Raw genomic sequence first — 27847 nt, forward strand, 5'->3', positions numbered from 1 at the left:
AGCAGGTTGTGGGCTTCTCCTGCTCCGCTCACCTGGCATTCCAGACAGGGAGCAGGCAAGCTCTGCCCCTGCAACCTGGCAGGAGTGCCAGGTAGTCAGAATGGCATTAGCCCCACATCCCAGCCCTAGTCCCCAGCTGGAATGCTGCGTGGATAGAGTGGGGCAAACACCCACACCCCACCCAACCACACTCCTGCCTCAACCAAGCTTCGTGATCATAGAGTACAGTAGTAAATTATTTAGTTATTTAAAACTTTTACTGTATATGTATGTCTTTAGCCCTGGGGCCTAACCTTCCTTCTCACTTACATTAATTATGATCGGGAAATTGAATTCCATTAACAGTGTTAAGATTAAAGTGGCATTTTTTTTTAGCAACATAACTACAGTGTTAAGTGAGGAGTTCCTTAACTTACAGAATCCAGTCACACAATAAGGAGTTTTGGTAAAACTGGAGTAATGCTTACATATGTTTGGTATGCATCCCATCTGCAAGTGTCACCGGATGGCATTTGTGAAGTGCACTTTCAGGTTGAATCTGGTTGGTTGATTTTTGGGGAAAAAAAAATTGGCAACAACTAGAGCATGAATTTTTACGTAATGTGAAACTAAGGGTAAAAATCAGCCCTTTGGCAACAGTAATGCAGCAGTGTACTTTCTTCACCACTTCTTTGGTCTGACCTTCACTGGAAGCTTTGGGAAAGGTAGTGAATGCGTGGAATCTTTTCCAAACGTACTTGGCAACGGAGTGGGGCCGTAAGTAGTCCTCAGAACTGATCTCTTTCCATACTTGAGCCTGAATGAGAGGAACCGCTCTAGCAATGAACAACTTTCATTTGGGAGCCGTCCGGTAGATTGTGCCACTGTTAACATATATTTGGCATTAAAACTGTAATGCTCACTAGTAGGTACAAGACTGTGGTTTTTATGCTCCATTGCCGAGAGAGGCTGCAGATGAGAACATCTCTCGTACTATTTCTTCACTTCCTTAAAATCTGGTTATTGTGGAGATTCCTGTTATTTTTGAACACTGCTGTGGCTTCCCTCAATGTGTGCACATTTGAACAGACTCTTCCTCCTCCTCCTCACCGCCACACACATGCACATAAATGAAAAAAGCTGCTTTTCCACTTTGGGCAGTGTAGGTGGTAGTTCTGTGCTGATTTGCAACTGTAGGCTTAATGGTTGTGTCTTGCTCTTCCTCAGTTTTTCAGGAGCAGCTACTAACATTATCTTCATCCCTCCTCTCAGTGGCAGGTACTAGGAGGGAAAAAACCCAGGTCAGAGGGTGCAAAAGGCTGAGAGAGGGAGGGAAAGAGGGAGAGGCCCTAACTAGGAATAGGAGCCCTAGGTGCTATATAGAAATACTTCCCCTAAATTATTTACTCCTTTCTACTTTGTCTCCAAAATCTAGATTTTAGCCAACAGCTGGACAGGTTCAGGGAACTACATTGCACCCATCATATGATTATAAAACTATGGCTGTGCTCCTGCTTTTCCACTAAATACAGGATTGTCTCCATCTGCCTTCCACCTAGAGGGTTAGCTAGTCTGAACAGCAGCAGTAAGAGCCAAGGAAAGATCTAAGAAATTGTCAAGAAGGAGTGTGTAATTAACATTTTGATTTCTATACAGCAAAGTCCCCACATCTGTGAACTTAACATTCGCGAATTCAATTATTTACGAGTGGCTGCTTTGCGGGCTCAGGGGCGGGGAGCACCAGAAGCCGGGGCTCCAGTCAGGGGAGTGCTGGTGTCTGCTGCTTCGCCATATTCACGAAATTCAACATTTGTGAGGGTTTTCCACACTGAACCCTGGCAAATCTTGTGACCCTACTGTACTTCCGTAATGTTAGCTATTCAAACAGTATTATTCTCGCTGTGTGGCCTTTTAAGGATGTAGTGCACATAGTTCTCTTCAATTTAGGCACAGGATGATTTACTTTGAACTATTTTATTGGATGGGTGAGGAAGTAAAATAGAAGATAGTAAATAAGCACCACTCCCTTTCATTACTACTACTTTATGTGGAATCATATTGTATGACTTGATGATAACTGTGAAGGTGGTGGACTAGCCAGATGCAACAAGAACAGCAGTAGAGCATTTCTCCTTCCGTTCAGTACTAGCCTCTCTTCATAAGCATGTTCAGAGGTGCTGACATGCTGCATTAGAGCCCTAGCTCATCAAATCCCGTTTCCTACTAACAGGAAAGTAGTATCAGGTGCCCCAAAGGCTGGGGTAACAGAAGAAGCCCTGTGGTAGCCTCTCGAAGGGCTGACCCAGAAGGACAAGGAAGGTTTCTTTTAACACGTATTAGTTGGAAGTTTGCTTAGGCCTTGAAGTGTGAGGGTTTGTAACCCTTCCAAAATTCTAAAGTGTGTGCATGGTGGGTGGGTGTGTTCTGTCTCAATGTCTAATCTGTATCTGCACCCTGCTAAACCATGGCCTTAATCTCTTCCCCTTCCTCTGTCAAACACACACCATCTTTTCAATCTTCATATGAAATTGTTTTGTGTGTTTAATAATGCTTAGAGCCCACCAATGAAACACCCGTTCCCCTTTTTTGTGAGCTGGTGACCAGAACTGAACAGAGTATTCTAGTTTTCTAGTATTCTATTGTGTTTGTGTTACTGAATTATAGAACAGCATTTTCCATTTTTCTAGTATCTAACTTATGCATCATTGTTTCATTTTTGTCTTCTGGCTGCTTGTAGTTACTGACCACACCTGAGCTCTTCACAAGAGCTGGGTCTCTCTTTTCTGGGCTGATAATAGAGGTAGTATAGCAAGGTGTATAAATAGCCCAAATTATTGCTTCTAAAGTGCATTAGCCAACACTGAACATCCATTATTCCCATTCCCTAAGCTTGGTTAGATCCCTCTGCAGTGTTCGTCTTGTCCCATCTTGAGCAAACACAGCAAAATCTGCAGCTGCCTTGCATATCTTCTTTCTTTCTCACTGATTAGACCAGTCGAAGCCAAGAGTTTTGGGAGAATTTAACCATTCAGAATATTAATGTTAATCATGTATTTCTAGGTATTGTCTTACATGAAAAATTCAAAACTTGGCAGGAAAGGTAATTCTCAGTCATTTCCATTTTATTGTTGTTTTTTTAACGTTAGCGTTTACCCTAGATGCTAGCTGTGATGTAATCCAATGTTATCACTTTGCAACTAGAAAGCAAAGAGTTTGGGTTCCCTTTGTTTTGTGTGCCCCCTCTTCCTAGCCTCCTGGGGGTGCAAAGAAACTTAGACAACCACTACCAAAAGTGCTCTCCTTGCAGCAATATATAATAAAAGCTAGAAGATGCTCGTGGCTGTCAGACAGAAAAGGGCAGGAGTGAAAGGTGCAGAATTTTTCCGCCTTTGTGCTGCACCGTGTAGTAAAAATGGTGAAATGTCACAAAGTGAAGAGACTTGCAGGACTCCATTCATCCCACCTTTCCAGCCTGAGTAAACTGATGGGCTTTGCATGTGCTTGCAGGGAAGTCTCTTGGCTGCTGGTAAAGAGAGAAAGTGGATGACAAAAATCTGTTTACCTTTTCTTCAGCCCCCTGAATTTTAAGGCATTCAAAGCTTTCTTTGTATACAAGGGTCAAAGAACAAAAGAAACCCAGCACCATGAATTACCAGAACCTACCTGAACCCCCTTCCCTTGCTGGTGTTGAGGTGATATGCTATATGATAGAAATCTCCCTGGGAGGTGGCGGGGCTGCACGCTGCCCCAGCTATAAAATGTGGGTATTTTGAAGGAAAACGTACGCAGAAATCACTGCCAGTGTGATAAGAGTGCTTTGCCTTTTGCTGTTGTTCAGCCACCCAAAAGACTCAACTAGACCACAGAGCCGAGGCGGGGGAAGTAGCCAGCTCTCAGGTGGGCAGTTGTTACTTCAGCGTCCGCTGCTCATTCCTCTTCTGCTCTCCACAGCATCCCTTCTGTCCTATTATTTCAGTCTTGCCTACGCTGAGCTTCAGTTACCTAGCTTTCATCTCCCAAACTCTAGCACAGGTTTGAAAAGTTGACTAAGCTTGTGTCTACATGGTAGGTGCTATTTCATGTCCATGCACCCGCTGTGTAGATGCAGTTTTTGAGATAGCAGGCACGCTTGTCTGGCATCCCTGTAAATCTCTTTGCGTGCCTTGAGAAGAGGCTTTATTTCAGCATGTGGTGCCATTTAGACAGTGCCACTTGCCGAAATAGCCTATTTTGAAATCTTCTCAGAATAGGCTAATCAATCTGCCTAATTGTCCCTGTAGTGGAGCCAGTTAAGTGGTTGTAGAATTGACAGTTGTACAATAGTGGCACTACCATCCAGGGCAGAATTTTTTTTTGGCAATCTGTCTTCTGGTGAGGGTCCACCCTTGTGGCACCAGCGTCCTGAGTTAGGGGTAATGAAGGATGCTAATGGATCTAAAATAACATGAGCCCTTGCTGTTCATTTATCAACAGAAAGTCATTGATCATCCTCCTTTCTCTGATCAAACTAATCCTGATAGTGGTCAGGTGTTTAGATGTCACATCTGCTTCATGACAGTCTGGTTGTTTTTGTTTTGTTTTCTGTAAAGGGGAAGATAGAGAACTAGGAGTGTTTGCAATAATTATCAGCACAAAGCAGAGGTTGTTTTGATGTGGGGGTTTAATAATTTTAGGGATTCTTCTTCCTTATCCAGCAATATCATCTACTCCCTGGCTGCTTGTGTTTTATTGTCCAAGAGTGCCACCCAACATGCCAGCAAACTGTTTGCCTTCCCTCTTCCTTATTGGAATGTGCTTCCTCATTTGCTGCCCATCTGAGCAGTCATGTCCAGAGCATAGATTTGGAAACTCTCCAAGTGATGCAACTGTTCAGAACAAGAAACACTCCATTGGGTGAGTAATCTGCATTTACTGGATGCTCTGAGACAGCTCTAATGATCAAGACTTGGACATCTGCTGATAAGATTTCCAATGGAGTATTTTATCCATCTTTGAGCACCACACTTGCAAATAGGGACAAATGGGAGAGAACAAAAAAAAAAAAAAAAACCTGTAAAAGATTTTAGAGAAATCCTGTTAAAAATGAACATCTGTAGTATTGAGAAGATTGATGTGAGTGGTGGTCTCCAGAGGATGGCGATTAATTGATCATTATGTGCACTGAAGGTAGGAAAAGATGAAAAATGATTACTGGTGATGGGCAGCCAAAAGTAGGGAATGGGCTGCTTGGGTGACCCTGCTCCACCTCAATTGGCCACAGCAGCCTGTGGACATTGGAGTGCCCCCTCTAGGCCTGGGGACTACCTGTGTGTCCCCTTCCATAGTCCTCTCATGCACTCAGGCACCAAAGCCTTGCGCTTCCTACTCCTTCCTCCTCTGCCCTCCTAGTGCTGTCAGAATGCCACTAATCCACTGATTTGCCCTCATCCCCACTCCTCCCCCTCCTTCCCAGAGCGGGAATGCCACGAATCAGCTGTTTGCAATTATTCCCCCTCTGGGAGGAAGGGGGAAGGGCAGAGATGAGCATGAATGAGAGGGTTGGCAGCCCTCCCAAAGCACTGGAAGGGAGTGGCAGGCATAAGTGCAGGGCTCTGGTGCTGCTGTGTGAGAGATATGAGGGAAGAGGGCAATCAAGGGGTCCAAATCTGGCAGGTGGCCTCACGGGTTAAAAGTAATTCCCCTTCCCCACAGCTGCTGGGGTCCTGCAGTTTCTAAGTTTAATTTAAAAAATGAGGAGTCTTATGGCACCTAAAAGACTAACAGATTTATTTGGGTGTAAGCTTTTGTGGGTAAAATCTACTTCATACAATGTATGGAGCTTCCATGCACTTAATCAAAGTAACAGAGGGAGCCGTGCTAGTCAATATACTATCAAAACAAAAAAGGAGTCAAGTAGCACTTTAAAGACTAACAATAAATTATTAGGTGAGCTTTCATGGGACAGACCCAAAGTGGGTCTGTCCCATGAAAGCTCACCTAATAATTTATTGTTAGTCTTTAAAGTGCTACTTGACTCCTTTTTTGCACTTATCAAAGTGTTATTGTTTTGTTTTGTTCTTTTTATGCACAAAAGCTTATGCCCAAGTAAATGTTAGCCTTTAAGGTGCCCCAGAACGCCTTGTTTATGTAGATACCAACTAACATGGTTACCCCTTCCAGATTTCAGTACAAAACCAAATACCAAACTCTGTAGTAATCACCCAGCATGAGGTATTAAAATAGTCAGGTAGCCTTAAGTACAGAGCAGCAATTCCTGCTAGCTGCATCAGAGTTCCTTGTCATTTGGTGACAAAGTCCCCCAATTTCCCATGGGGGCGGGGAGTGGGGGGCAGGTCTGTTTTAGTGAATCTATAGTTTGGCTAAAAGTAGGTGAAGCTTCACAGCAGGAACTGGAGCAAAAAATAGTGAGGTTAAAGCTTCACTTGAAGTCCATAACAATTAACAAGAGGGAGAGAGAGGTGCTGAAATATGCATTTGAGCACCTTCTTCGTAATCTTCAATTCAGCCATTTTCATGGCCATTTTGAAGTTTTGTGCCAGTGTAGATGTAGCCATTCTCCAACCCTTTCTTAATGATTCCCAACATACTGTTTGCTTTTTGGATAGCTGCTGCATAAGAATGTATGTTTTCAGAGAGCAATCCACAGTGACTTCAAGATCTCACTCCTGTGTGGTAACAACTAATTGAGACCCCGTTATTTTATATGTATAGTTAGAATTATGTTTTTCAATGGGCATTACTTTGCATTTATCAACATTCAATTTCATCTGCTATTTTTGTTGCCAAGTTACCCAGTTTTGTGAGATCACTTTGAAGCTCTTCACAGTCTGCTTTGGACTTAACTACCTTGACTGGTTTTGTATCTGCAAATTTGCCACCTCCCTGCTGCCCCCTTTTTCTAGACCATTTATGAATATGTTGAATAGGACTGTAGGGGAGGAAGAGGCAGAAGCAGGGGTGTGCCATGACCTTTTTTCATACAGCATGCAATTCTACTCTTGCATGCAAGGCCCACCCTCACTGCTACAGTGCATGTGAGATCACACTTTGTGGAGGATGCCACTGAAGAAGTCATAGATGAGCCTTTCATAGTCTTGTACAAAATAATTCTGGGGCAGGCAATGCACAGTTTGTATGTGAAAATGTCACACTACTGAGGCTGTTAGGTTGGCATTAATCTTAAACTTGGAGTTCTTGCAGGCTGCGAGGAATGATGCTGTGAAAAGCAGCCACTGTCACTGTCCCACCCTGTCCTCAGCTGCAAGGGGATTCCACAGGTAAATAGAAGAGGAGAAGAAAGGAGAGGGCTTGCCATGCGTTTCACTTTATTCACACAATACATTAGGTCACAACACCACCTGTCCATCCCTTGCACCAACGCTTTTCTAAGGCAAAAATCGAACTCTGGCAGACAGTGACTGTGTCTCCTAATGTTACCGCTCAGCTCCAGACAAATCTGGGGCATTATTTCTAGACCTCTGTCTAAATTGTGCCTAAGGGTAAGAGAGGTCTTTTCCAAGAACCATGTATATAGTTACCTCTGTATTTAGTTAGTAAGTTTACTTAGTTAAGAACTTGTTTATTAAGTGAATTCAGCAATTAAAATACATTTAATATAAAAAGAAATGTAAAACAAGTGAGTTTTATTCCCATCCAAAGCACTCTTTAGCAAAGGTCATATAAAAGTAATCTTAATATTCCTGTTTTCTTAAATATTAATGCACAAATAGCATATTTATAAATTTACAGTGTGACAACACCTTCCTTTAGAGATGCACTAACCCTGAATAATTATTTTGGCTGGATGCAAAGGGGAAAATATTTGTACTCCACCAGCAACCAACCAAGCAAAGGGGTGTGAGCTAGAATTAATGGTCCCCTGATAATGATGGTTTGGAGTGGATGCCAGCTCAAGCGTCTCTGAAACATTTTTCAGTAGCCTAATACACAGAGCTCATGCTAGGGCTCTGTACAGGGATGCTTGTCCTCAAATTGGGGGAAAAGAGATTTCCTCTCTCTCCCAACCTTTTAATAGGCGAAGGTTTATCTGAGGCCTTTTTGCATTAATGTTGCACACAAAGTTGCAGGGCAATGGTGCTTCCTTAATGCCATCTGTTTCTCTTCAGTCAATAGGTAGTGTGTCATACAAACGCTTAACATAAATACTTTTGCTGCTGTAGTCCTAGACTGCGAAGTAAAATTGAAAGTCAACGGGGCATGTGCAGAAGTCACCCAAGCCAACCAAACAGCTATATGATGAGTTACTTATTAGGAACCCTGTGCCGGGCATTTAATAAATATTTGTTCTCTTTACAACAGGCAGAACTTATTAGCCAGCCTGCCCTATTGCTGACTAATTCCTAGAGCGAGCGAGCAGTACAGTATACTAGACAGTCCAATAAGCACTATAGACAAAAGTTGGCTTAAATATCTCTGGTTAAAATAATTTCCAGTGCACGTTCTTAAAGCAACAATGGAGGCTTCCAGAAGATCTGCTTAAACTAGTGTCCCAGCAAGCTCCATAAAGGTCCTAATTAAGCTTTACTTTTTCATTATTTGTCACATTTTTCATTTGTCGTCTTGACAATTACACTTTGTAGAACTTCCTGGGTCCAAGGAGGCCTTCCTCTTTCTTAGGGTCTAAGATTAAAACTAAGTGGATTAAAAACTAAGCCTTGATCTATCAGAACATCATGCTTTTTAAGGCATTGATCCTCCCTCAAATGTCTATAAGCAGAGACAGGACATCCTGAACTCCAGGAAATGAGCCCTTTCTCCCACACCTGCTCTTTCTTCCACTTCCCATTCCACACAGGTAGATTTGTTTGCCCCGCTTGCTTTCCCCTCACCACTGCACTGGGGCCTCCTGTACCAATGGGCACAGATTCTGATATGTTGTACAGAGCAACCTTGATGATCACACCCAGTTTCTTGGCCGCTATTGACCCCCTCAGTATTAAAGGCACTAAACTGCCCTGACATTTTTGCCTGAGAAGAAGGGAACTGTATTCTTGTTTTCAGTTCTCCAAGCTGTTCCTGAATCTGAACATAGTGTGGTTTATGTTGTGACAGGATGCCAGCCTTGCTGGGGGCAGGGGCAGGACCCGCTGCTTCCATATGACTCCCATCCCTTGCTACGTCCTACAAACTAAACTGGCGTCTTCAACATGAACATTAGGGTGCCAGGCATCTAAGGTGCAACACTTCTGGGGCATCCTTCAACTCCTAGGAATGCTACTGAGCTTGAGTAGAAGAGAAAAGCAAGGCCTGATGCCTGCTTTGTTTTAAGCCATGATGCTTTGTGCAGGCTGTAGAAAAGCAGGTCATCTGAGATCATCACTGCCTGGCTGGGGGCAGGCAGACAGGTGCAGAGAAAGCTTTTAAGGTCACACAAACTGCAGCTCTTTCAGGCAGAAGCTTTTAAACTGACGGTTTCAGGAAAGCCGGTTCAGGCAAAAATACATATCTGCACAGAACTTCTTAACCAGGAGAGGGGAGCTAAATCCCCAGTGAATTGTAATCAGGAGGTGGAGAATGGCACGCCCTCATTTTTTCCAGCACTATGTTACCATAAGGGAACCTCCAACTAGCTTCACTGAGGTGGCCGCAACTGGAACTGCAGAAACTGGGCCTGGTCGTTCCAGAATGTATGGAGTCCTTGCTCCAGCTGGCAGCTTTCACCCTGTAAAAGAGAGCAGTGTCATCTTCAGTGCATGCGGGGGAAAGCGGTTCAGATTATTTTTAGTGAATTAAATCAGAGTGTATGGAAGGAAATGGCCCCATTTATTCGTGATCATGAGCACAGTGTTGCAGGGACTGACGAGGAATATGTGCGGTCAATGGCTACAGCCACATCACCCAAATACACGGGACCAGCTCTGCATTTAGGCCCCCGCATAGCAATACAATAACATTTGAGCAATCTGAACCTGGCCAACATTTGACGTGATAACCTTCATGGCAGCGATAAGCCACTATCACCTCAGCCTTCCAATCCCCAGAAAGGTAATGTTTGGCTTATTTTGTGTCCTTGCCCTCCAGTAACCTTATTTTCAATGATCAGTGGTCAAAAGGGTGTTTCAAGAATTACGAGAGTAAGTTTCTGCCTAGTCATGCACTGCCCCTCAGCTGCCAGACTAGAGTGCCAAGAGAGATACCCTAAGCACTGGTTAGAGCCTTTAGGAAACTGTTCAACTCCTATTTAGGCAATACAATCTCTGAAAGAGAAAGGAAGCAGCAAACCCTCTCTCTATGGAACAGGGAGCTGAGGGGCAATGGCTCCTGTTGGATTCTTTGTTGAGCTATAGGACATATGCTTTCAAAAAAACATGTCCCTAAGGTGCTGTAGCTCCTGTATGGCTCAATGCCACTAAACTTCCAGCAGAGGTTCTTTTATATTTTCATGTATTTCCTGCTATAACTGTAGGGGTTATTTACTTTACTTTAAAAATGATATCAAAGATTCTGGCATGTTTGTATGACCCATTATCTAGGATGGTAGCAAAAGCATGAATTATTACAAGACTTACCCTTAAATCATACGTGTTAGTAGCTTCTAAGCTAACATACATTTCTGAGTTACATTAACATTAAACCCCTGAGCTGAAATAGTCCTTTTGGGGCCAGAACAACCCTGTGCCAAAACTAAACTATCCCAAGTAAAGCAAGTACCTTTACTATAAATAATAAAACCCTATGTATTTTTAGGTGGGGAAAGGGTAACCACAAAATCCCCTGCTACCCATTGTGTTTGCTGTGGGCACTAGGACATGATTTTGAGTCAGGGAAGAGAGCTGATTAGCCAGACCCTGTTAGGGGTTGGCCCTAAAGAACTACAAGTCTTCTTTCAGAGATGAGGCATGCACTCTATTCTGTGATCTTAGTCTAGGGAAGAAGCATGTTCTTAGCCTGAGTAGTTGTGGCTGTGCTGGGGTTTTAGCCTGGGGAAAGGCCTGGTCTGGTTCTGAAGGACATGCTTGTTTGAAGGGCAGGGGTGGGGTAGGGTTAAGCCAGTAAGGTCACTGTTATAGCTCTGAGGAACTTATTCCAATTTCGGAGTTTAATACAGCTCAAAATTTGTTTTAGATTAGAAACTAGCTTTAGACGAGCAGCTCACTCTAGCTTGGAATTTTAGCTTGTCCTAGTCTTGAGAGCTTGGGGTCCAGCAGTCAGAAGATTTCCAACCTCTTAGGGAGGCATTTATAAAGGCATACTTATTTCTTCTGAGGCTGGTAGTGGAGAATTGTGGAGTTACCATCTGTCCTTGGAAGTGTTAAATCAAGAATTTATTTTTTCCATATCTCTCGGGGACGCCATTTGCTATTTCTGTTACTGCACTTATGAGCACACATGACCCACTGCAATGTTATGCTACATTTTCCCCTTTTGACCTGAATGGTTACCCTGTATTTGAAGCCTTGTGGGATTGTATCTATTAGGAGCGGAAAATGGTGATGGAATCAAACACTCCATGAGGGAAGCCTGCTGATTTAGTTAAGACTTTACCCAAAATCTTATTTCTTGAACATAGAATGGAACAACTAGCAAGGAAAATGCCTAGTATTCATCTCCAAGCATGCCCCCTTGTGATCAGTTACACCTCCATAGAGCTCTGTTTCTCTGGGCCATCTTTGGACCCAGACCACTTCTCTTGCTGTCTGCTGGCTTTTCATTTTTCCTGTTCTGCCTCTATTCACACCCTGCAACCAATCCCCTAAATCTTGTGTTAACCAAAAATCCTGGGGAAACCCCTCAGTTTGCCCTGCTCAGGCTTCACCATGTGGCCCACTTCTTTGGACACTACCCTCCCATTGCTTCCAGCTATCACTACATGAAGTGACATTTAATTGTTCCTTCCATTTAGCTGGAAGGAGACAGGTCTAACACAACCATTATTTCTAATCACGCCTCTGCTTATTTATATATCATAGACCTGCTTGATGGCAGCCACTAACATATTCCAGCATAACATTGTTACATGTGGCTTTCATCATGCAGTTAGGACCACTGCTCCTGTTCTCTGCTAACTAAGCTAGTTCCCTCAGGAATTATTCTCGCATTCTTCTAACAGCCACAATTTCTAAACAGTCAGTTTGCCCCAGTTGCTGCCACGCCATTCCGTTTTCTTCCCTCACTGAAACTTTCTTGCAGACAACACTGTCTGGAAGAACAATACACAACCTGACACCAATTGTTATCTCAGGCTCTGGCTACACCAGACAGCCTTAAGCAACGCCACCATGTTGACATGACAATATCGTTAAAAGTTGGGCAGTGTAAACATGAATGCTGTGTCTACACTACAAAGTTCTGGTGACAGAAGTGGCTGTCGACAGCTAGTTCCCGACAGAACCTCTGTCTACAGAATGAGTCCACACCTAATACAGGCTCCCCCCACGTCAGCACCCTCTGCAGACAGAGTGGCCAGACCTCTGTTGACAGAACAGCCATCTGGAAGCTCTGCAAACAGGGCTGCCAGGTGAACCAGAAGGGCCCCTGGAGCGTCTACACTATGGTTTTGTTGACAGATTCTCTTGACAGAGGTGCTGTGCCTCGTATGGTCAGGGCAGAACTCTACCAGGAAAACTGCTGCGTTCGGTAGACAGATTCTCGATAGAACCCATTTGTAGTGTGGATCCTCCCTAGTTTTGGTGACAGAAGGCCTCTTCTGTCAACAGAATGCTGTAGTGTACACCCAGCTCAACTGCCTACGAAAACACCCCACCCCACCCCACCCCACATTTGCTTTGTTGGCAGGAGTCAAAGCACTGTTTACACCATGTGCCACAACAAAGATTTTGTCATTATGGGGCTTGGGGTTGGAGGGGAGGTTAAGCTCATACAAAGGACAAAAGCATTGTCACTCAAGTGTCACTGTAGACAAAGCCTCAGAAACAAGAGCTTTAGGACATTAAAGAAGGGAGATTACTAGGCTTCACAGAGACAAGTAGCATTGGCCAGTAGCCCTGGAATGTCGCAAGGTATCAGACTTAAAAAAAAATGGCCTGTCTGTTTCTAGAAAAACAATGTTATTTTATTTTTAGAGATGTTGTGTTCTGCTGAGCCCTGTTCAGACCATATGGACTGTTACATATGACTTGTCAATGGAAAGGATATTAGAGATGCCCTCAAAAAGAGAGCTTTAAAAATTATTTTAAAAAACTTCTGTAATGTGGCTATGGGTGGAATGTAGGAGAGACTGATACAGTTCTCAAGCTTTTGCACTGCTTGTTTAGAATGACCTGCATAAGCCCTTTAACACTGGTAAGAGACTTCCATTTCACGCTCTTGCCAACAGAAGCTTTCTGTTACCTCAGCGGGGGGGTGTGTGTGTCACACACGCATACACAGACACAAAGATATGCCCAACTCTTGCACACGTTCGGCTAATGAGCTATAGTTAATCACAGAAATTTTCCTATAAGCAAATAATTTGTGACCTTGACCAAGAACTTCAGCATCTGTCATTGCTTGTGTTCTTCACACCACACCCCCTCAGGCTTCAGTGTGAAATCTAGTTCTCTTTGAGATGGCATGAGGGCTGTCACACATTACCAGCAGAAGGCAAATAATCACTCTGCCCAGGGCAGCTTATATACTGTGTGCTGGCCTTACCCTGGGAATTGAAACTGTCAGTCTCCTAATAGCCCTGAAATGGAGGAACCACCGTAACTGAGAAAATAAACATTCCTCATGTAGGACTAGGTCATACCAGTACAGTTCTAACATATCAGCAGACAGCCCTTGTTCCCCTCTCAGGCAGCTGTAAGGAATTAGGCAGAGGAAGGTGGCCAATATACTAAAATGCTTAAAAGCAGGAAGAGAAATGAGGCCCTTACATCCATCTATTGTAAATTTGCCACTTGAGCATCCTGCGTCTATGGCTCTTAAATGGGTTATGCTTAGCTGACTCATGCAAGAGACGGGCAAACGCAAGCATTGTTTGATAGATGAGCATCTGCTGTGTTCAGTTGGAGTCTCCTGAGAACGTCCAGGGCCAACATGAAGTCAGTCTCAGCAAAAGGCCCTCATCTTTGGAACTGGTTTCCTGCAGCTATCTACCAGAGTCTAGGCTTAATGACTGGGATCCCCTGGTCCATCAAGTATAGAACTAGTACTTGAGGGCAGTGACAACATCTCTGGGTGAATTTTGTAATTTGTTTGACTTTTGTCTATTGTCAGGTGTTCCAGATCTCTTCAAAGGCACCAAATAAATAAACCAGTCATATAACCTGATCACCAACCAGATGATTTACAGCTATTTCTGTCGAGTGTGAGGGCAGGTCTATGCTTTGGGAGAAAGTTGTTTTATGATACACAAGTCCAGGTATGTGATTAGCATAGCTGGAGTTGATGTATTTTAAGCCAAATTTCTGCTGAGTCCCCACGGCAGGCGTTTGATAGGAGAAACTCCCCCATTGACTTCCCTTACTCCTGGCATCCCCATAGAATACTGGGGTCAACAGGACCCCAGCAACAAGCTCTGATTGAGCACAAAAATGGGCCAGGCCTTCTTTGGGTTTTTTTGGTTGTTTTGTTGTTGTTGTAAAGAACAAGAAAGAGGCATCAAACACAGACCCCCAAAGCATTTGCTTTTGTTTGCTCTCTGTCCAAGTAAAGCGTTTCATTTCTTCTGAAGCGAGCACCATCCCACTGTCTGCCTGATAATCCTGGAAAAGAATTTTTTAAAAAAAATTAGGCATATAATGAAAAAAAGCTATTTTTTTTTAAAAGACTCGCATTTCTATTGGGTCAAATTTTCCGAAGCAACTTAGGTGTTGATATTTCCATGACACCTGGGCTGCTAAGTGCCTCTGTTGCTTTTGAATATGGGTACCAACTGCGTGGGTATAATGAGCCCATAAAGCTATCATGGCTGCGCTGTTTTAAACAAAAATACCTAAAACAGCCTGGAATTCAGTTGCTCTCTTCTTTACTGATATAGAAGTGCAACCCCAAAAACCCAAAATCCCAAACTGCATGTTCAGGCTGCTCTGATGGAGATGGAATACAGGGCGCCAGCTTCTCTGCTGTTTGCTACACCTTCCCTTCAAAGGAGAAGGTGGTTGCAGGCCACATGATGGAACTCTGTGGGCCTCACTGTCTGAGCCTTGATGCACTCCATCTTCAGCTCTTCATCTGTTATTACAGTATCGTTGATAAACAACCTAACTTCTAAGCGCAGGTGGTGCTGCACTGCACAGACACACAGTAAGTGCTCCTTAAAAATTAAATGTAAACAAATGAATAAAGAACAAACTCAATTTGGGCTGAGTATTGCTTACATCAGAGGCAAAAGTATCGTTGGATGAAAGCTCTTCAAAGGTATCTACCCTCTGGGATGGCTTCATTCTGAAGGTGTTTATGTATCTGTTCAACAAAGAAGTAGGAGACAGATATCATGAAGAGGTTTTGTTTGTTTGTTCGTTTGTTTAGGGAAACCTCAACAGTTGTGCAATACAATGCATTGTGCATAAAAAGCATAGGGACTGTTATGTCATTTTTATATTTAAAAAAATCTATTAACTTGTTTGATGGCTAAAAGCTTTATACACAAGAACCACTGTATATAAACACACAGATTAACTTGTGATTCAGTGGCCATGCGAAAAGATTCCTTGGTATCCCAAAATAACTCGGTGTGTAAACATAGCCCAGGTCTTTTATAATCTATCCTCTCCCCACAATCAACCTCTCTGCATGACTTTTCCCCTACACCACACACTTAGCTTGGAAGACTTCCTCACCAACCTCAGAAGCTCTAGCAGCCTCATACAAAACTGATGATGTGATCTCCCCCAGAATGCACTGCACGCTCTCCACAGTGCTTAGAATTTCAAATCAGTGGCAAGTGGTGATGGGATGAAATATTGTGGACGGTAGTGGAAGGTTCTCAGAGCGGGGCAGAAGGACCAGATGCCATTTTGAAATTCAGAGAGGAAGAGGGCAGTTAGGGTGATCTTTTCTTTTCTTTGCTTTTTTTTTTTAAAGAACAACTTAAAATTTTCATTCAGATCATGGAGATGTTCAGGGCAGTTTTAATTGTTTACTCATCCTAAGCCAGAACATGCCTGAGGAGAAGTGTCTTCTTCTGGGGCAGGTTATATTTAAATAAAGAAAAAAATGTCAGGTTGCTGATCTGCCCTGCTGTGAGTGCAGGGACTGGACTCGATGACCTTTCAAGGTCCCTTCCAGTTCTATAAGATATGTATATAAAGAAACCTGCCTGGTTTTTAACTCTTACCCAATATTTTCAGTGCTTTCACAGTTTGATTTTGGAACTGAAATATCTTCCCTCAAACTGGAGTCAGCTGAGGCAGGACTTGAGGATGCAAAGCTGCTATCTGCTGTAAATATAGTATTGAGAGGGATATAGTCTTTCCCAGCCTAAAACACAAAAATACATTCAATTATAATAAAGACAGTCCAGGATATAGCTAATGTACATATAGCGATGCCATTTATTTCTGTACCTCTTGCACATTTGCTTGAAGCAGGTCCCCTAATCTTTCTACCAGTTCAGAAAATCTGGGTCTTTCACTGGGATTGCCATGCCAACAGTCCAACATGATTTGATAGCTGGAACAATAAAAACAAAAAAAGTACACATTACTTTTCTCCCCAAGGCATACTGAACAGCTCCAAGTTTGTTCTTGTAGTGTCATGTCATTGGATTTAATTACTGTTCTTCATAATACAGCAATCTGGAAACACATCTTGAAGGTTTTAACAAGCTTAGGCTTCACCAGGGACTGTTATTGAAAAGGAAAGAGCCAATTGTCAGAAAAACGCTCCACTTTGGGGGCGTTCACAAATCATGTCTCAAAAAGCAACATGAGCCAGTTGCACTCAAAGGATAATTCAGCCAATGGCTCCTAAAAGATTTTTTTTTTTAAATTCGTAGCACAGCTTTAAACATTATATTGGCCATTTATTATCTGATACGAGGCACTGCAAGGTGACTTATATGATGTCTCACTTCCTTGTATTGGTCAAGTCTTTTTTTGACTTCCTGCAATAAAATATTTGAAACAACAGAAAACTTCGTAAGTGTCGGTAAGATGATAAAATGAGCCAGAGGATTACGCCTGCGGGGAGGATCGGGTCTGTTGTATATCCTTTTTCTCCTTTACATGCCATTTTTTGGTAAGTGTTGTTATTTAGAGGCTGATCGGTACATTTAGGGGCTACATCTACACTACAGCGATCCTTCGAAAGAAGTTCTTCCGGCAGCTCTCTTCTGAAAAATCTTCTATTGAAAGAGTGCATCCACGCCAAAAAAGCAGACCAAAAAAATCAATCCACGCTTACAATAGAGAGCATCCACACAGCCCCTTCTCTTTTGAAAGAATGGGTCAGGGAGTGAAAAATCCAGTGCCATAAGGACTGCTCTTCTGCAAAAAGGGTCCTCAGAGCATCTACACATTTTTCTCCCCCCCTTAAGAATCTTTCAGAAAAAGACGTTCTTCCTCATCTGGGAGAGGAAACGGGCTGCTGGGAAAAGTGCTGCATTCTTCTGATTTAATATTGAAAGGGGGCGTTTTGTGCGTAGATGCTCTGCAGGATTTTTCGAAAGAGCCCCAGCTTTTTCCAAAAAACTCACTAGGGTAGTCATACTCAGAAAGTGGGATCTGGACAAGGCACCATAAACATAAAACCCTTCGTTCTATTTCCCTTTGCAACAGGCCTGACTTCTTTTTTTTCTCCCCAGACACACATGCAGAACAAGAGTGGATTCTGATTTCAGTGATTTATCCAGAACTGACAGTCAACAGTTGCTTGGTTTTTTTTTGGGGCGGGGGGAATAAAGCGGGGTGTTGTGGTAGTGTTTTAAGAGCTCAGTATGTTGTGACTGGTTGTATTTTTCATTCATCAACGTGCAGAGTATTTGTGCAAAGATTACATAAGCCATGTTCTCTGATTGAACTTTATTTGCCTAAATTTCAATTGTATCTATTCAAAGCATTGCTTATCTCTAGCTGAGATTAAGTTAGGGCTCTGGAAGGCTCAGGTGATTGGGACTAGTGTATGGAACCTTTCATGTCTAGGTCACCTCCCCAGCAAAGCAGAGCCAGAGAGTTGCTATCCTTTGATGACCAATTTGGTGGTCTATGTAGTACAAGTCAGCACTTTCAGTCCAATTCTTAATGGACTGTTGTCTGCACAGCTGGTGTAACTGCTGAAAACCACAAAGAGGGCAAGAGCTAAAAAAGACTGGAAACTCTTTAACCCTCCTTTAGTGTTAGAGGTGGTCTCCAGAAAAGGATAGATCAGATTAGCTGGGGGGAGGCTTGAAATTGTTATTTCCCAAATACTCTGCACCTGTGCGGTGCTTGTCAAAAATAAGTTAATACTGCTCAGGCTTGTATAACCCCAGAAGCACTGATACCATGTACTCAGGAGAGCAGAATCGGTGCTTTACAGCCTTGGCTGAGGGCCAGCTGGCCTTTAGCTCCTGGGGTAGAGCACAAGCCCCTAAGGTTGCAGGTTCCATCCCTCCTGCTGATGACTCAGGTCTGTTTGCCTTACAATGGGATGGATAGAAAGCAGGTGTCCACGGCTTTGCAGGACTCCACATATTGGAAGAATAAACTCACATCTCTGATGTTGCATATTCTGGGGGCTGCATTCTTGTGCCGTCTTTTAATCTGCTGCAGAAGTCCTCATCTATTTGGACCCCCGGATAAGGAGAAGCACCTAAAGGTAACAACATAAAAATCACTACTTGGGCCGCGATAGGCAGAGTAAGTGTCTAAATATGCAAATTTCTAATGTTATGCCACTGCACACATAGACGAGGGGCCTGATCCTGCAAGACACTAAGCACCTCAACTCTCAAGGATGTCAATCTAAGTTACAGGCATGTAGGCCCAGACTTTCAAGGTCTGTTAGCCTCTTACCTTCCATTGGAATCAGTGTCCTGACCCACTGATAACAATGGACATTATGAGGCTTAATATCTTTGAGTATCTGGGCATAAACACCTTACAGGATCAGGCCCATGAATATTAGCAGCTCTGAGGTGGATTTAAAGGAAAAAGTACAATGGAGTTTTAAAATAGATAATAAAAGAAAATGTAGTTTATATTCCCGTCATACCTCAGACCAGTTAAGATTCCTGAACACATAAAAATACTGGCCTAAATTCTAGTAAACGGAGGCTAGCCAACTCCAAATGTTCACACTTCATGCTTGAAAAAACATGAAATTGGCATATCAATCATAATTTTTTTCTAAAATAAACCCCTAACATGTGGGTTCTGTTTTCAAGCTTGTCTCCACAACGCAAAAGGCTTTGAAACTTTAAAAAAAAAACAAAAAACAAAAAACCCCACAAGGTTCTCAAATGAGTACTTGACTCCAAGTGCTGAGGCTTCGGGAGAAATGCCAAAAAAAATGCCATAAAACACCAGAATCAGCAGCAGTGCCAACAAGGTGTATTCAAACTAGTAACAGATTGGATGTGGGATTGCCTGGGATTATGCAAAGTACTCCATTTAGGAAGAAATAATAAATTTTACACATACTGAATGGGTAGCAACTGTTGAGCAAGGAGTACTGCAGAAAGGGATCAAGGAGGTCATAGTGGACCAAAAGCTAAATATGAGTCAACAGTGTGACGCTGTTGCAAAAAAAGTAAACGATTCTGGGACACATTAGTAGGAGTTTTGTGAGCAAGACATGAGAAGTCATTCTTCTGCTCTTATCTGCGCTGGTTAGGTCTCAGTTGGAATATTGTGTCCAGTTTTGGGAAGAAAGATGTGGAGAAATTGGAGCAGGTCCAGAGAAGAGCAACAAGGATTATTAAAGATCTAGAGAACATAAGCTGTGAGGGAAGACTGAGAGAACTGGGCTAGTTTAGTTTAGAAAAGAGAAGGCTAAGAGGGAACATAATAGTGCTTTACAAGTACCTAAAAGAGGATTACAAGGAGGAGGAAGAAAAAAATGTTCTCCTTGGCCTCCGAGGACAGGACAAGATGCAATGGGCTTAAACTGCAGCAAGGGAGGTTTAGGTTGGATATTTAGGTTGGACCTCTTGAGGTCCCTTCCAGTTCTAGTGGTCTATGATTCTATTTCCTCCACCATTGTCAGTCTCCATCTGGAAGACAGAATTCATTCCTGTTTCCCTTTCAGTATTGCTTCTGTAGCCCACATTTCTCACTTTAAAATGTACTTCTTTGCACAGGGTTTTTATTTCAAACGCCCTGCTCTAGTTCATTTCCCAGCATCTGTTTCAATGTTCCTTTGTCTTGCTTCTGCTAGTGAAGGGTGTATGTAGGAAGCATCTGTGAATGGTGAAATAGGGGCTATCCTTGGCAAACCGCATCTGGCCCACCGCTGCTATACACTCATGCCGCACCCTCTCCTTTTAGTTCCTGTATGTTTCCCTTTGGGGTTTTAGATAGCTAAATAGCTCCTGGTACAGCTACATTGGCATTCTGTGGCTCTTCAGTGGTCTCATGACTCTCCATGAAGTTTAACACACAACTATATATGCAACACAGAGCATATGTTTCTAGCATTAAAGGACTAAGCCAAAGTCAGTTGAAGTCAGCAGACATTTCTCCATTGATTTAAATGGGCTTTGATTAGATCTTAACCGTTGAGTCTCTAATTTCCATAAATTTAAACCTACCCAAAGAAAATATTTCCCACAGCAATACCCCATAAGACCACACATCACTTTTTGTATTGTAGATTTTATCAAATATGGATTCTGGAGCCATCCACTTGAGGGGGAGTCGTGCCTGTAACAAAATGCACAAGCCAGATAATTACTTTCAGTGGATACAAAATTCTGTCGGAGATGATATAAAAATATGTAATCATGTAAGCAGTTAACACCAGCGGAGGATTCTAGTGTACTGTTTTACAGGCACTAACAATCCAATGAGCACTCAGCCAAAAATAACCATTTAGTTTTTATTTTGCTGGGTATTTTTTTCTATTGAAAAATTAAACTTCTATCTACTCTATATGATGTAAAAGAACCTGAAACTGGGAAGCCTAATGCCTTTTAATAGGGAGACATTTTCAGGTATTCAAACAACAAGTCTTGGCGCCCATTTAGTAAGGTATGTCTTTAGCGCAATTTACAAAATTAACCTCTTGGGAGGTAGGTAAGATAGGTCTTGATTTGGCCAGAAGAACCACATGGGTGGACCCCCAGGACCCACGCCAAATTCCATTCACTTCACCGTATACAGGCACAGTTTGCCTTCACAGTGTTCATTGTCTGTTCAGAGGCATATTGGGTATGTCTACGCTGCTGTTGGGCGCAAGTCTCCCAAACCCAAATAGGCAGACTTAGGCTATGTCTATACTATCTGCTCGGGATTGATCTACAACCCGCTCAGGGTTGATCTTCTGGGGTTCGATTTCACGTGTCTGATAGGGACGCATGAAATCAACCTATCAGAGGTCAGCAGTCAACCCCGTACCCCTTGCATCTCACAATCGACTTACCTGGCCATCGTCGCTGAAGAAGGTCAATGGGAGAGTTTCTTGTGAGGAGTAAGGGAGGTCGACGGGAGAAACTCTCCCATTGACTTTCTTCAGTGCCAATGGCCAGGTAAGTCAATTGCAGATATGTTGATTCTAGCTACTCCATTGCAAGAGCTAAAATTGTATATCTGCAATTGACTTACTTTCCCTAGTGCAGACACAGCCTCATGCTAGCTCGGCCTCATTTTCACTTGTGGAACCTACTATACTCCTGGTACAATTCCATCACCTTTTGTGCCGTTCTGCCCCAATTTCACTGAGAGCAGAATTTGGCCCTGTGTAGGTACATGGAGGGACAAAAAACCCTATTTAGGCTTAAATGATTGCTTTCAAGTATGCAGCTCACTTTGACTGGATTACTAGGCCAGCCTAGTCAAGAAACAAATCCCAACATGTGAACTATTAAAAGACCAGAGCTGTGAAATGGTCAGCATTTCCGAGCATTGTTTTTGAGGATGCAAATGGCCAGTGTGTATACAACACATCTGGATTGCTCATCTTCATATAAAATCTTTGATAGCTTTCGGACTCTTTTAAGTGTAAGGAACATAAACGTTTACAGAGCATTTTAGTGAACAGTTTAAAATGATACATTATGAGGAACTGGACGAACCCACCAAATGTCTACTTACATCTCCTTTTCTCACATAATCAAGATTCTTATAAATATCTCTTGCCAGGCCAAAATCACAGATCTTCACTACATTGTTCTCAGATAAAAGGACATTTCTGGCTGCCAGATCACGATGAATACACTATAATAAAAGAGTTGAACAATCAAACTGCATTTCCTTAATCCTACCCACAAATTTCCTGAATCTTTCCGCTTTGTTTTTAAAAAATTATTATTATCTGAAAGATCAAATTCATATTTTCTTAAGGAAGTCGACTAAAGTTTATATGAAATTACTGTAAACAATGGACAGTTGTTCACAAACATTTTTTCCAGACCAAAAAGTCACAAGCCTTTAATCTGTTACACATTGCCAAAGTAGGTATTAAAGTGTTTTGTATTAATATATCTTTTAAAAAAAATCTCTGAATGAATCAGCTTTAGCCACAGCCGTCCACTTTAATCCTGTGTTTATAGTATGGAGACTTGAATAAACACACGCTTATACTTAGAACATAAAGAGGGGAGCTGCCCTTCCTTTGGGAGTTCTGCCAAGGAAAGGTGTCACTAAAATACAGACAACATTTCACCTTTCCTGAGTCTGATTCTTCTGCAAAGGAATATCCAAAGAGGTGAAACTGACCTTTCTGGATGACAAGAACTCCATGCCTCTAGCCACCTGAAAACTATATGAAATCAGATCTTCCATAGTGAGGGCCCGTTTGTAAAAGTTGTCAGAATCTGGAAGCAATTTAACACATACTAAATTAATTAGGCTTTTTCCCTAATGGCCACTGTTACCCCACTATGTTAATCCACAATAGAGTAGTCCTTAGACGTCAAACCACCGTCACCCACAACAAAAACAGCATTTGCTTGATACGCTGTTACTGTGGTGTCTTCCCCAAAGATAAAGAGCGTGCAGAAGAAACAGTCATTTTCCAGTAAGATTTAGTAACCCAGTAAATAAACATTTTTTTTAAACTTCTAGCTTCTGGACTTGACCCGGTAACTAGCTCCCACGGATGTTTATTAGGGTGATAAATGAGGAAATATATTTCAGAGATGCAGAACATATTGTAAATACATTACAGACAGACTGTGCAGGAACAGGAAGGAATTAATACTTACCCTCCTCCTCCTCCTCCACATCACTCAGACTTTTATCTTCCTGAAATCCAGAGCTTGCTAAGCTCTCACTGCTGGTGACACTAGCCAGCCTTTGTTTTTTACCTTCCACCAGCTCAATATCTCTTTTCTCTTTCATCTGTTCTACTTGCAACGACGCATCCTTGAAACAAACAGAGGTAGGGAGCAATACTGTGGCAAAGTTCCACAAGCTGGATGAGCCAGAAATCAGTTCAGCCAATGAAATGATCTCTTCTATAACCTCTTCCTGAAATCTTGGCCTTCCCTGAATGGGCATGATGGTCAAGTCAGCAAGCACACTCTCAAGAATGGCTGCTATTGGACTTCTTGTGTCAATAAGTGCCCACCGACACAAAGAAGGTTGGCACACACGGGCTGCAGGGCTGTAGCAAAGAAGGAACCCACGAAACCAGCAGATTCCCCTGTAGAGCAGGTGGTATTCCTGCATGAGGTGTCCACAACCTTTCATTCTTGATGTTCCTATTCATGCATTACAAAAAGTACTTTTAAGACTCTGGAAACTTTCCTAGCTTCATCTCTTGCCTGTTCCTGACTGCATTGGGATCAGGGGTCGTGCTGTTTGTCTTATGCTTCTGTTCCATAAACCAAATTTCTAAACCCACCCGTCACTGCACGAGACTAATCTTAAGGTGTCTGGTTCTTTACCTTGTTGGGGAAGAAAAAATTCCTTTTGGTTTTCAGGTAGTTTGATAAGTTTCCATATTTGCAGTATTCAACAATCACCATCAGAGGCCCTGACAAGAAGCGAAGGAACATTTTCAGTGGTTTTAAAATAAGATGCAAAAAAGAAAATGAGTTCTGAGGAACTGCAAAATCTCTCCAGCACCCCGCTAGCAATATCGCCCAGCAAAATAATTAACAATGTATTTTAATGTACAGGAACAATGCCTGAAGGACTCTGGACACTCCCAAAAAATAACAATGGTTCTGAAAATCAGGAATGAACCAACACAAAAATCACAATTGTGGAGCCCTCCATTCATCAGAAAAGTTTGGGTTCTCATTAGAATTTTGCAGCCCCAGACAGTGCACTACTAAAACAAATAGGATGGCATTTCCAGAAAGAATGCTCTCTCACTTGCAGACCACTTACATTCTGGCTCAGGCACCTGTGACTGGCCCATTCCAGCTGAATCAGGCTTGTGGAGCCTGGGCTAAGAGGTTGTTTGGCTGCTACTTAGATGTTTGATGCTACAGTCCAAGTTCAAGGACTCTCCCAGGTCCTAGAACCCAGCCTCTGGCCCAAACCCAAATGTCTAAATTAAACACCCATTTAGCCCAAGTCAGCTACCAGGGGCCAGGCATGGGTACTGAACTGCAGTGTAGATGTACCCTCTATTTCCTCGTAGCTTCTTGGGTGGAGGTTTAGCTGAGTAGATCTCAAGACTGAGAATTCAGAGGCAGTGGCCATTTCTGAAAACCCCTTGCCTCTTGTCTCTCCTGGATGATACTTAATCTAGCCTGCACTTTCAAACTGGAGTACAGGGCTTAGGGCAACACATGGCCCCTTGTTTAGGATGCTCCTATATTCAAGGTTTTAAACACAAGAACCAAAAAGAATTGTAAAAAGACTTGACTTTTAGTGTGGGTTGATCCTGCTTGAAGCAGGGGGCTAGACTAGACGACCTCCTGAGGTCCCTTCTAGCCCTAGGATTCTACGAAAAGGGAGTGGGAGGGCCCTCAATCATCCGGCCAAACAGGCCTCCCTTTTTAGCTGATGGTGGCTTGTGCTCATCTTTCTGAAACTAACCAAACTAGCCAATAGCTGGCCCTGGGACGTTGTTAGAAAACTGACACAGTCAAAAGACAATTATCCAGACAATAGCTCAGGCCACGTTGAGCACAGCACAAATTCTTTTACCGTTATTTTTCGTGCACGCTCCTATGAGGTTCACAATATTAAGATGATGGCCAATATGTATAAGGATTTTCAGCTCGGTCATCAGCGCCTTATATTCGCTTGCTGTAGCTCCTTCTGTAAATACAAAACACCGCCAGGGCATGAAGATGGTTTTATTTTGGGAGCTGTGCCGCTGCATGCCGATTGCCAGGGCTTTACACGTGACATAATTGTCAGCCCTAGATACATTTCCCTGTGTTGTGTTTCCTGCTTAGCTTCCTTTTAATTGCATTGAGACCCATACAAGTATTAGTCATTGCCAACTTCCTCCCAGAGTTACATTCAATATTGGGCTGGTTTTGCTTTGGGGATTTGTAGGGGTAGGAAGGATGGCCTGGTAGACTGGATTCAAAGGACTTGGTACCAGCCCCTGGCTCAGAAATAGACTTCCTCTGCCCACCTGGAGCAAACCATTTCATTTACCTTGTGCCCAGCAGAGCCGACAGCCACCGGCGCCCAGGGGCAAGGTGGGGGGGGGGGGGGGGGGGAAGGGAGAAGGGAGGCTTGTCTCCCTGCCCCAGGGGTGGAAAGGGTGTGGCTTAGGGCAGTCAGCCCCAAGCTCTGCCCCTCCCCCAACTCCCTCAGTACCACACGTGGAGCAGCAGCACAGTGCTGCCGCAGCAGTTCAAAGGGGGCTGGAGCCCTGACTGCTGCTACTCCAGCAGTGGTGGTAGCCACAGCTCCAGGCCCCTTGAAATGCCAGGCAAGGGGCAATTGACACCTTTGCGCCCCCCCACCCCCAGCACCTGCCATCAGTGGTTCTGCTTGTGCCTCAGGTCTCGGCTCTGTAAAAGGAGGCTAGTGCTGTCTTAGGGCACAGCAGGGTGCTGAGGACAATGCCTGTGAGGTGCTCAGCCACTACAGTGATAAGGCCATAAAAACAGACAGACACAGGCATGCTACAATAAAGCAGTCAAGTAGCACTTTAAAGACTAACAAAATAGTTCATTAGGTGAGCCTTCATGGGGCAGAGAAGTGGGTCTGTCCCACAAAAGCTCATCACCTAATAAATTAGTTTCTTAGTCTTTAAAGTGCTACTTGACTGCTTTTTTTGTTTTGATAGCATATAGACTAGCACGGCTCCCTCTCTGTCACTATTCAGGCATACCACAGAGCTCTTCTCCCAAATCCCTGATTGTCCTTACGGAGCTGAAATCAGCCTCTCACAAGATCCTGAAGTGCTAGAGCTCAAGTCATAAGCTACCCAGATGCTGAGTCTGGGTCCTTCAAGCACATGCATTCCCCTGCCGGCCAATCCATTCGGCTACTAAAGATTAGGTTCTGAACTGACTGATGTAGGCTGCCCACCCTGTGGGACCACATGCAGGGGGATAAGGGATTTTTGCGAAGTGCTCAAACCCCACCACCACTGTGAGGGAAGAGCGGGTAAGTCTCGGTTCCAGACACACTCCCAACATGCTGGCCAGAACTGCTGCATCAGCATGGGGCTGGGCAGACAGCGATTTGTTTCTGGTGGAGGCCAGCAGAAAGTAGGGAAGAGGAAGGGACTTGTATTGCACTGCCCTGCAACGCCTTCCCCTAGGATTCTCTCACGACGCACGGCATATCTGACTTAGTAATGCACGACGCGTGATAGCATTATGGCACCCACTGAATGGACAAAGACCTGGCTAAATGATAGATCTCAAGGAGTAGCTGCCAATGAGGACTCATCATTGAAATGGAGCATTACTCCTGGAGTTTTGTAGGGATCAGTATTTGGCCTGGAGCCAGTTTTCCCTCTATTTTTTTCCATCCGGGGCAGTATAAATTTGTTATGTGCACTAAGCCATGTGTGGATGTGCACCACTCATAGAAACGCCTGCTGTCAGCTGTGGGTGGCTGTAGGTGCTCTGCTAATCAGCTGGGCAGCACCCAAATCTCTTTTGGGCGGCCAGCCAAGCACACGGCTTACAGGGAACTGCCTTATGCCATTAATGATATGAAGTAAATTAAAACTCATGGCTGACACAATTTGCTCGTGACTAAATGATTGGCAGAGTGGTAAATAACGACACAGGTTGGGGACTCATAGGTTGTGTCTACACTAGCTCCTAACTTCGAAGGGAGCATGGTAATTAGGGTGTCAGGTGATTATTACTGAAGTGCCACGGTGCTTATGCAGCACGTCTTTAAGCTAATTCTCCCCCGCGGCAACTTCGAAGTGTTAAACTTCAAAGTGCTGGCTTGCGTGTCGCCGCAGCTCACCCACCGGTACTTCCAAGTGCCTGGGCTACTTCAAAGTCCCTTTACTCCTCAAAGTTTTGAGTAGCCCGGGCACTTGGAAGCACCGGCAGCTTAGCCGCAGCTACACACAAGCCGGCACTTCGAAGTTTAACCCTTCAAAGTTGCTGGGAGGGCAGGAATTAGCTTAATGAAGTGCTGAATAGGCACTGCAGCACTTCATTAATAATCTCCCGACACCCTACTTCCCATGCTCCCTTTGAAGTAGGGAGCTAGTGCAGACACAGACTTACTGAGCCACCTGCATCACTGGGTAAGATTAACCCATTCAAACAAACATGTTTTTTAACACAGGCCCTAGGAGCCAGGAATGCAGGCCAGAGTGTGGGTGGAGTTGGGGGGGAGAGTTAAGTCAGTTGCAGATACGCAATTCTAGCTATGGCAGTTGTGCAGCTAGAATCAGCATATTATGCTATTGACTTACTTGGCCATCCTCT

The 27847-nt window shown here is 43.5% G+C and overlaps 1 protein-coding gene across 2 annotated transcripts in view; it reads right to left on the bottom strand.

Annotated features, from left to right (window-relative positions):
* Nucleotides 1-7279: 7279 nt before the first annotated feature.
* Nucleotides 7280-27847, bottom strand: part of FLT1 (fms related receptor tyrosine kinase 1) — a 150010-nt gene continuing 129442 nt past the window's right edge. For both annotated transcript variants that reach the window (XM_074985957.1, XM_074985949.1), the window contains 12 exons: nt 25128-25241; nt 23912-24000; nt 23228-23387; nt 22740-22837; nt 22116-22238; nt 20615-20726; nt 18576-18675; nt 16452-16557; nt 16223-16365; nt 15264-15348; nt 14557-14648; nt 7280-9661 (listed from right to left, as the gene is read on the bottom strand). In XM_074985957.1, the coding sequence (XP_074842058.1) occupies nt 9478-9661; nt 14557-14648; nt 15264-15348; nt 16223-16365; nt 16452-16557; nt 18576-18675; nt 20615-20726; nt 22116-22238; nt 22740-22837; nt 23228-23387; nt 23912-24000; nt 25128-25241 (1406 nt within the window). In that variant the 3' untranslated portion in view covers nt 7280-9477. The remainder of the gene's footprint in view (nt 9662-14556; nt 14649-15263; nt 15349-16222; nt 16366-16451; nt 16558-18575; nt 18676-20614; nt 20727-22115; nt 22239-22739; nt 22838-23227; nt 23388-23911; nt 24001-25127; nt 25242-27847) is intronic.

Source organism: Carettochelys insculpta, chromosome 1, assembly GCF_033958435.1.
Source record: "Carettochelys insculpta isolate YL-2023 chromosome 1, ASM3395843v1, whole genome shotgun sequence".
NCBI classification, from domain to species: domain Eukaryota; kingdom Metazoa; phylum Chordata; order Testudines; family Carettochelyidae; genus Carettochelys; species Carettochelys insculpta.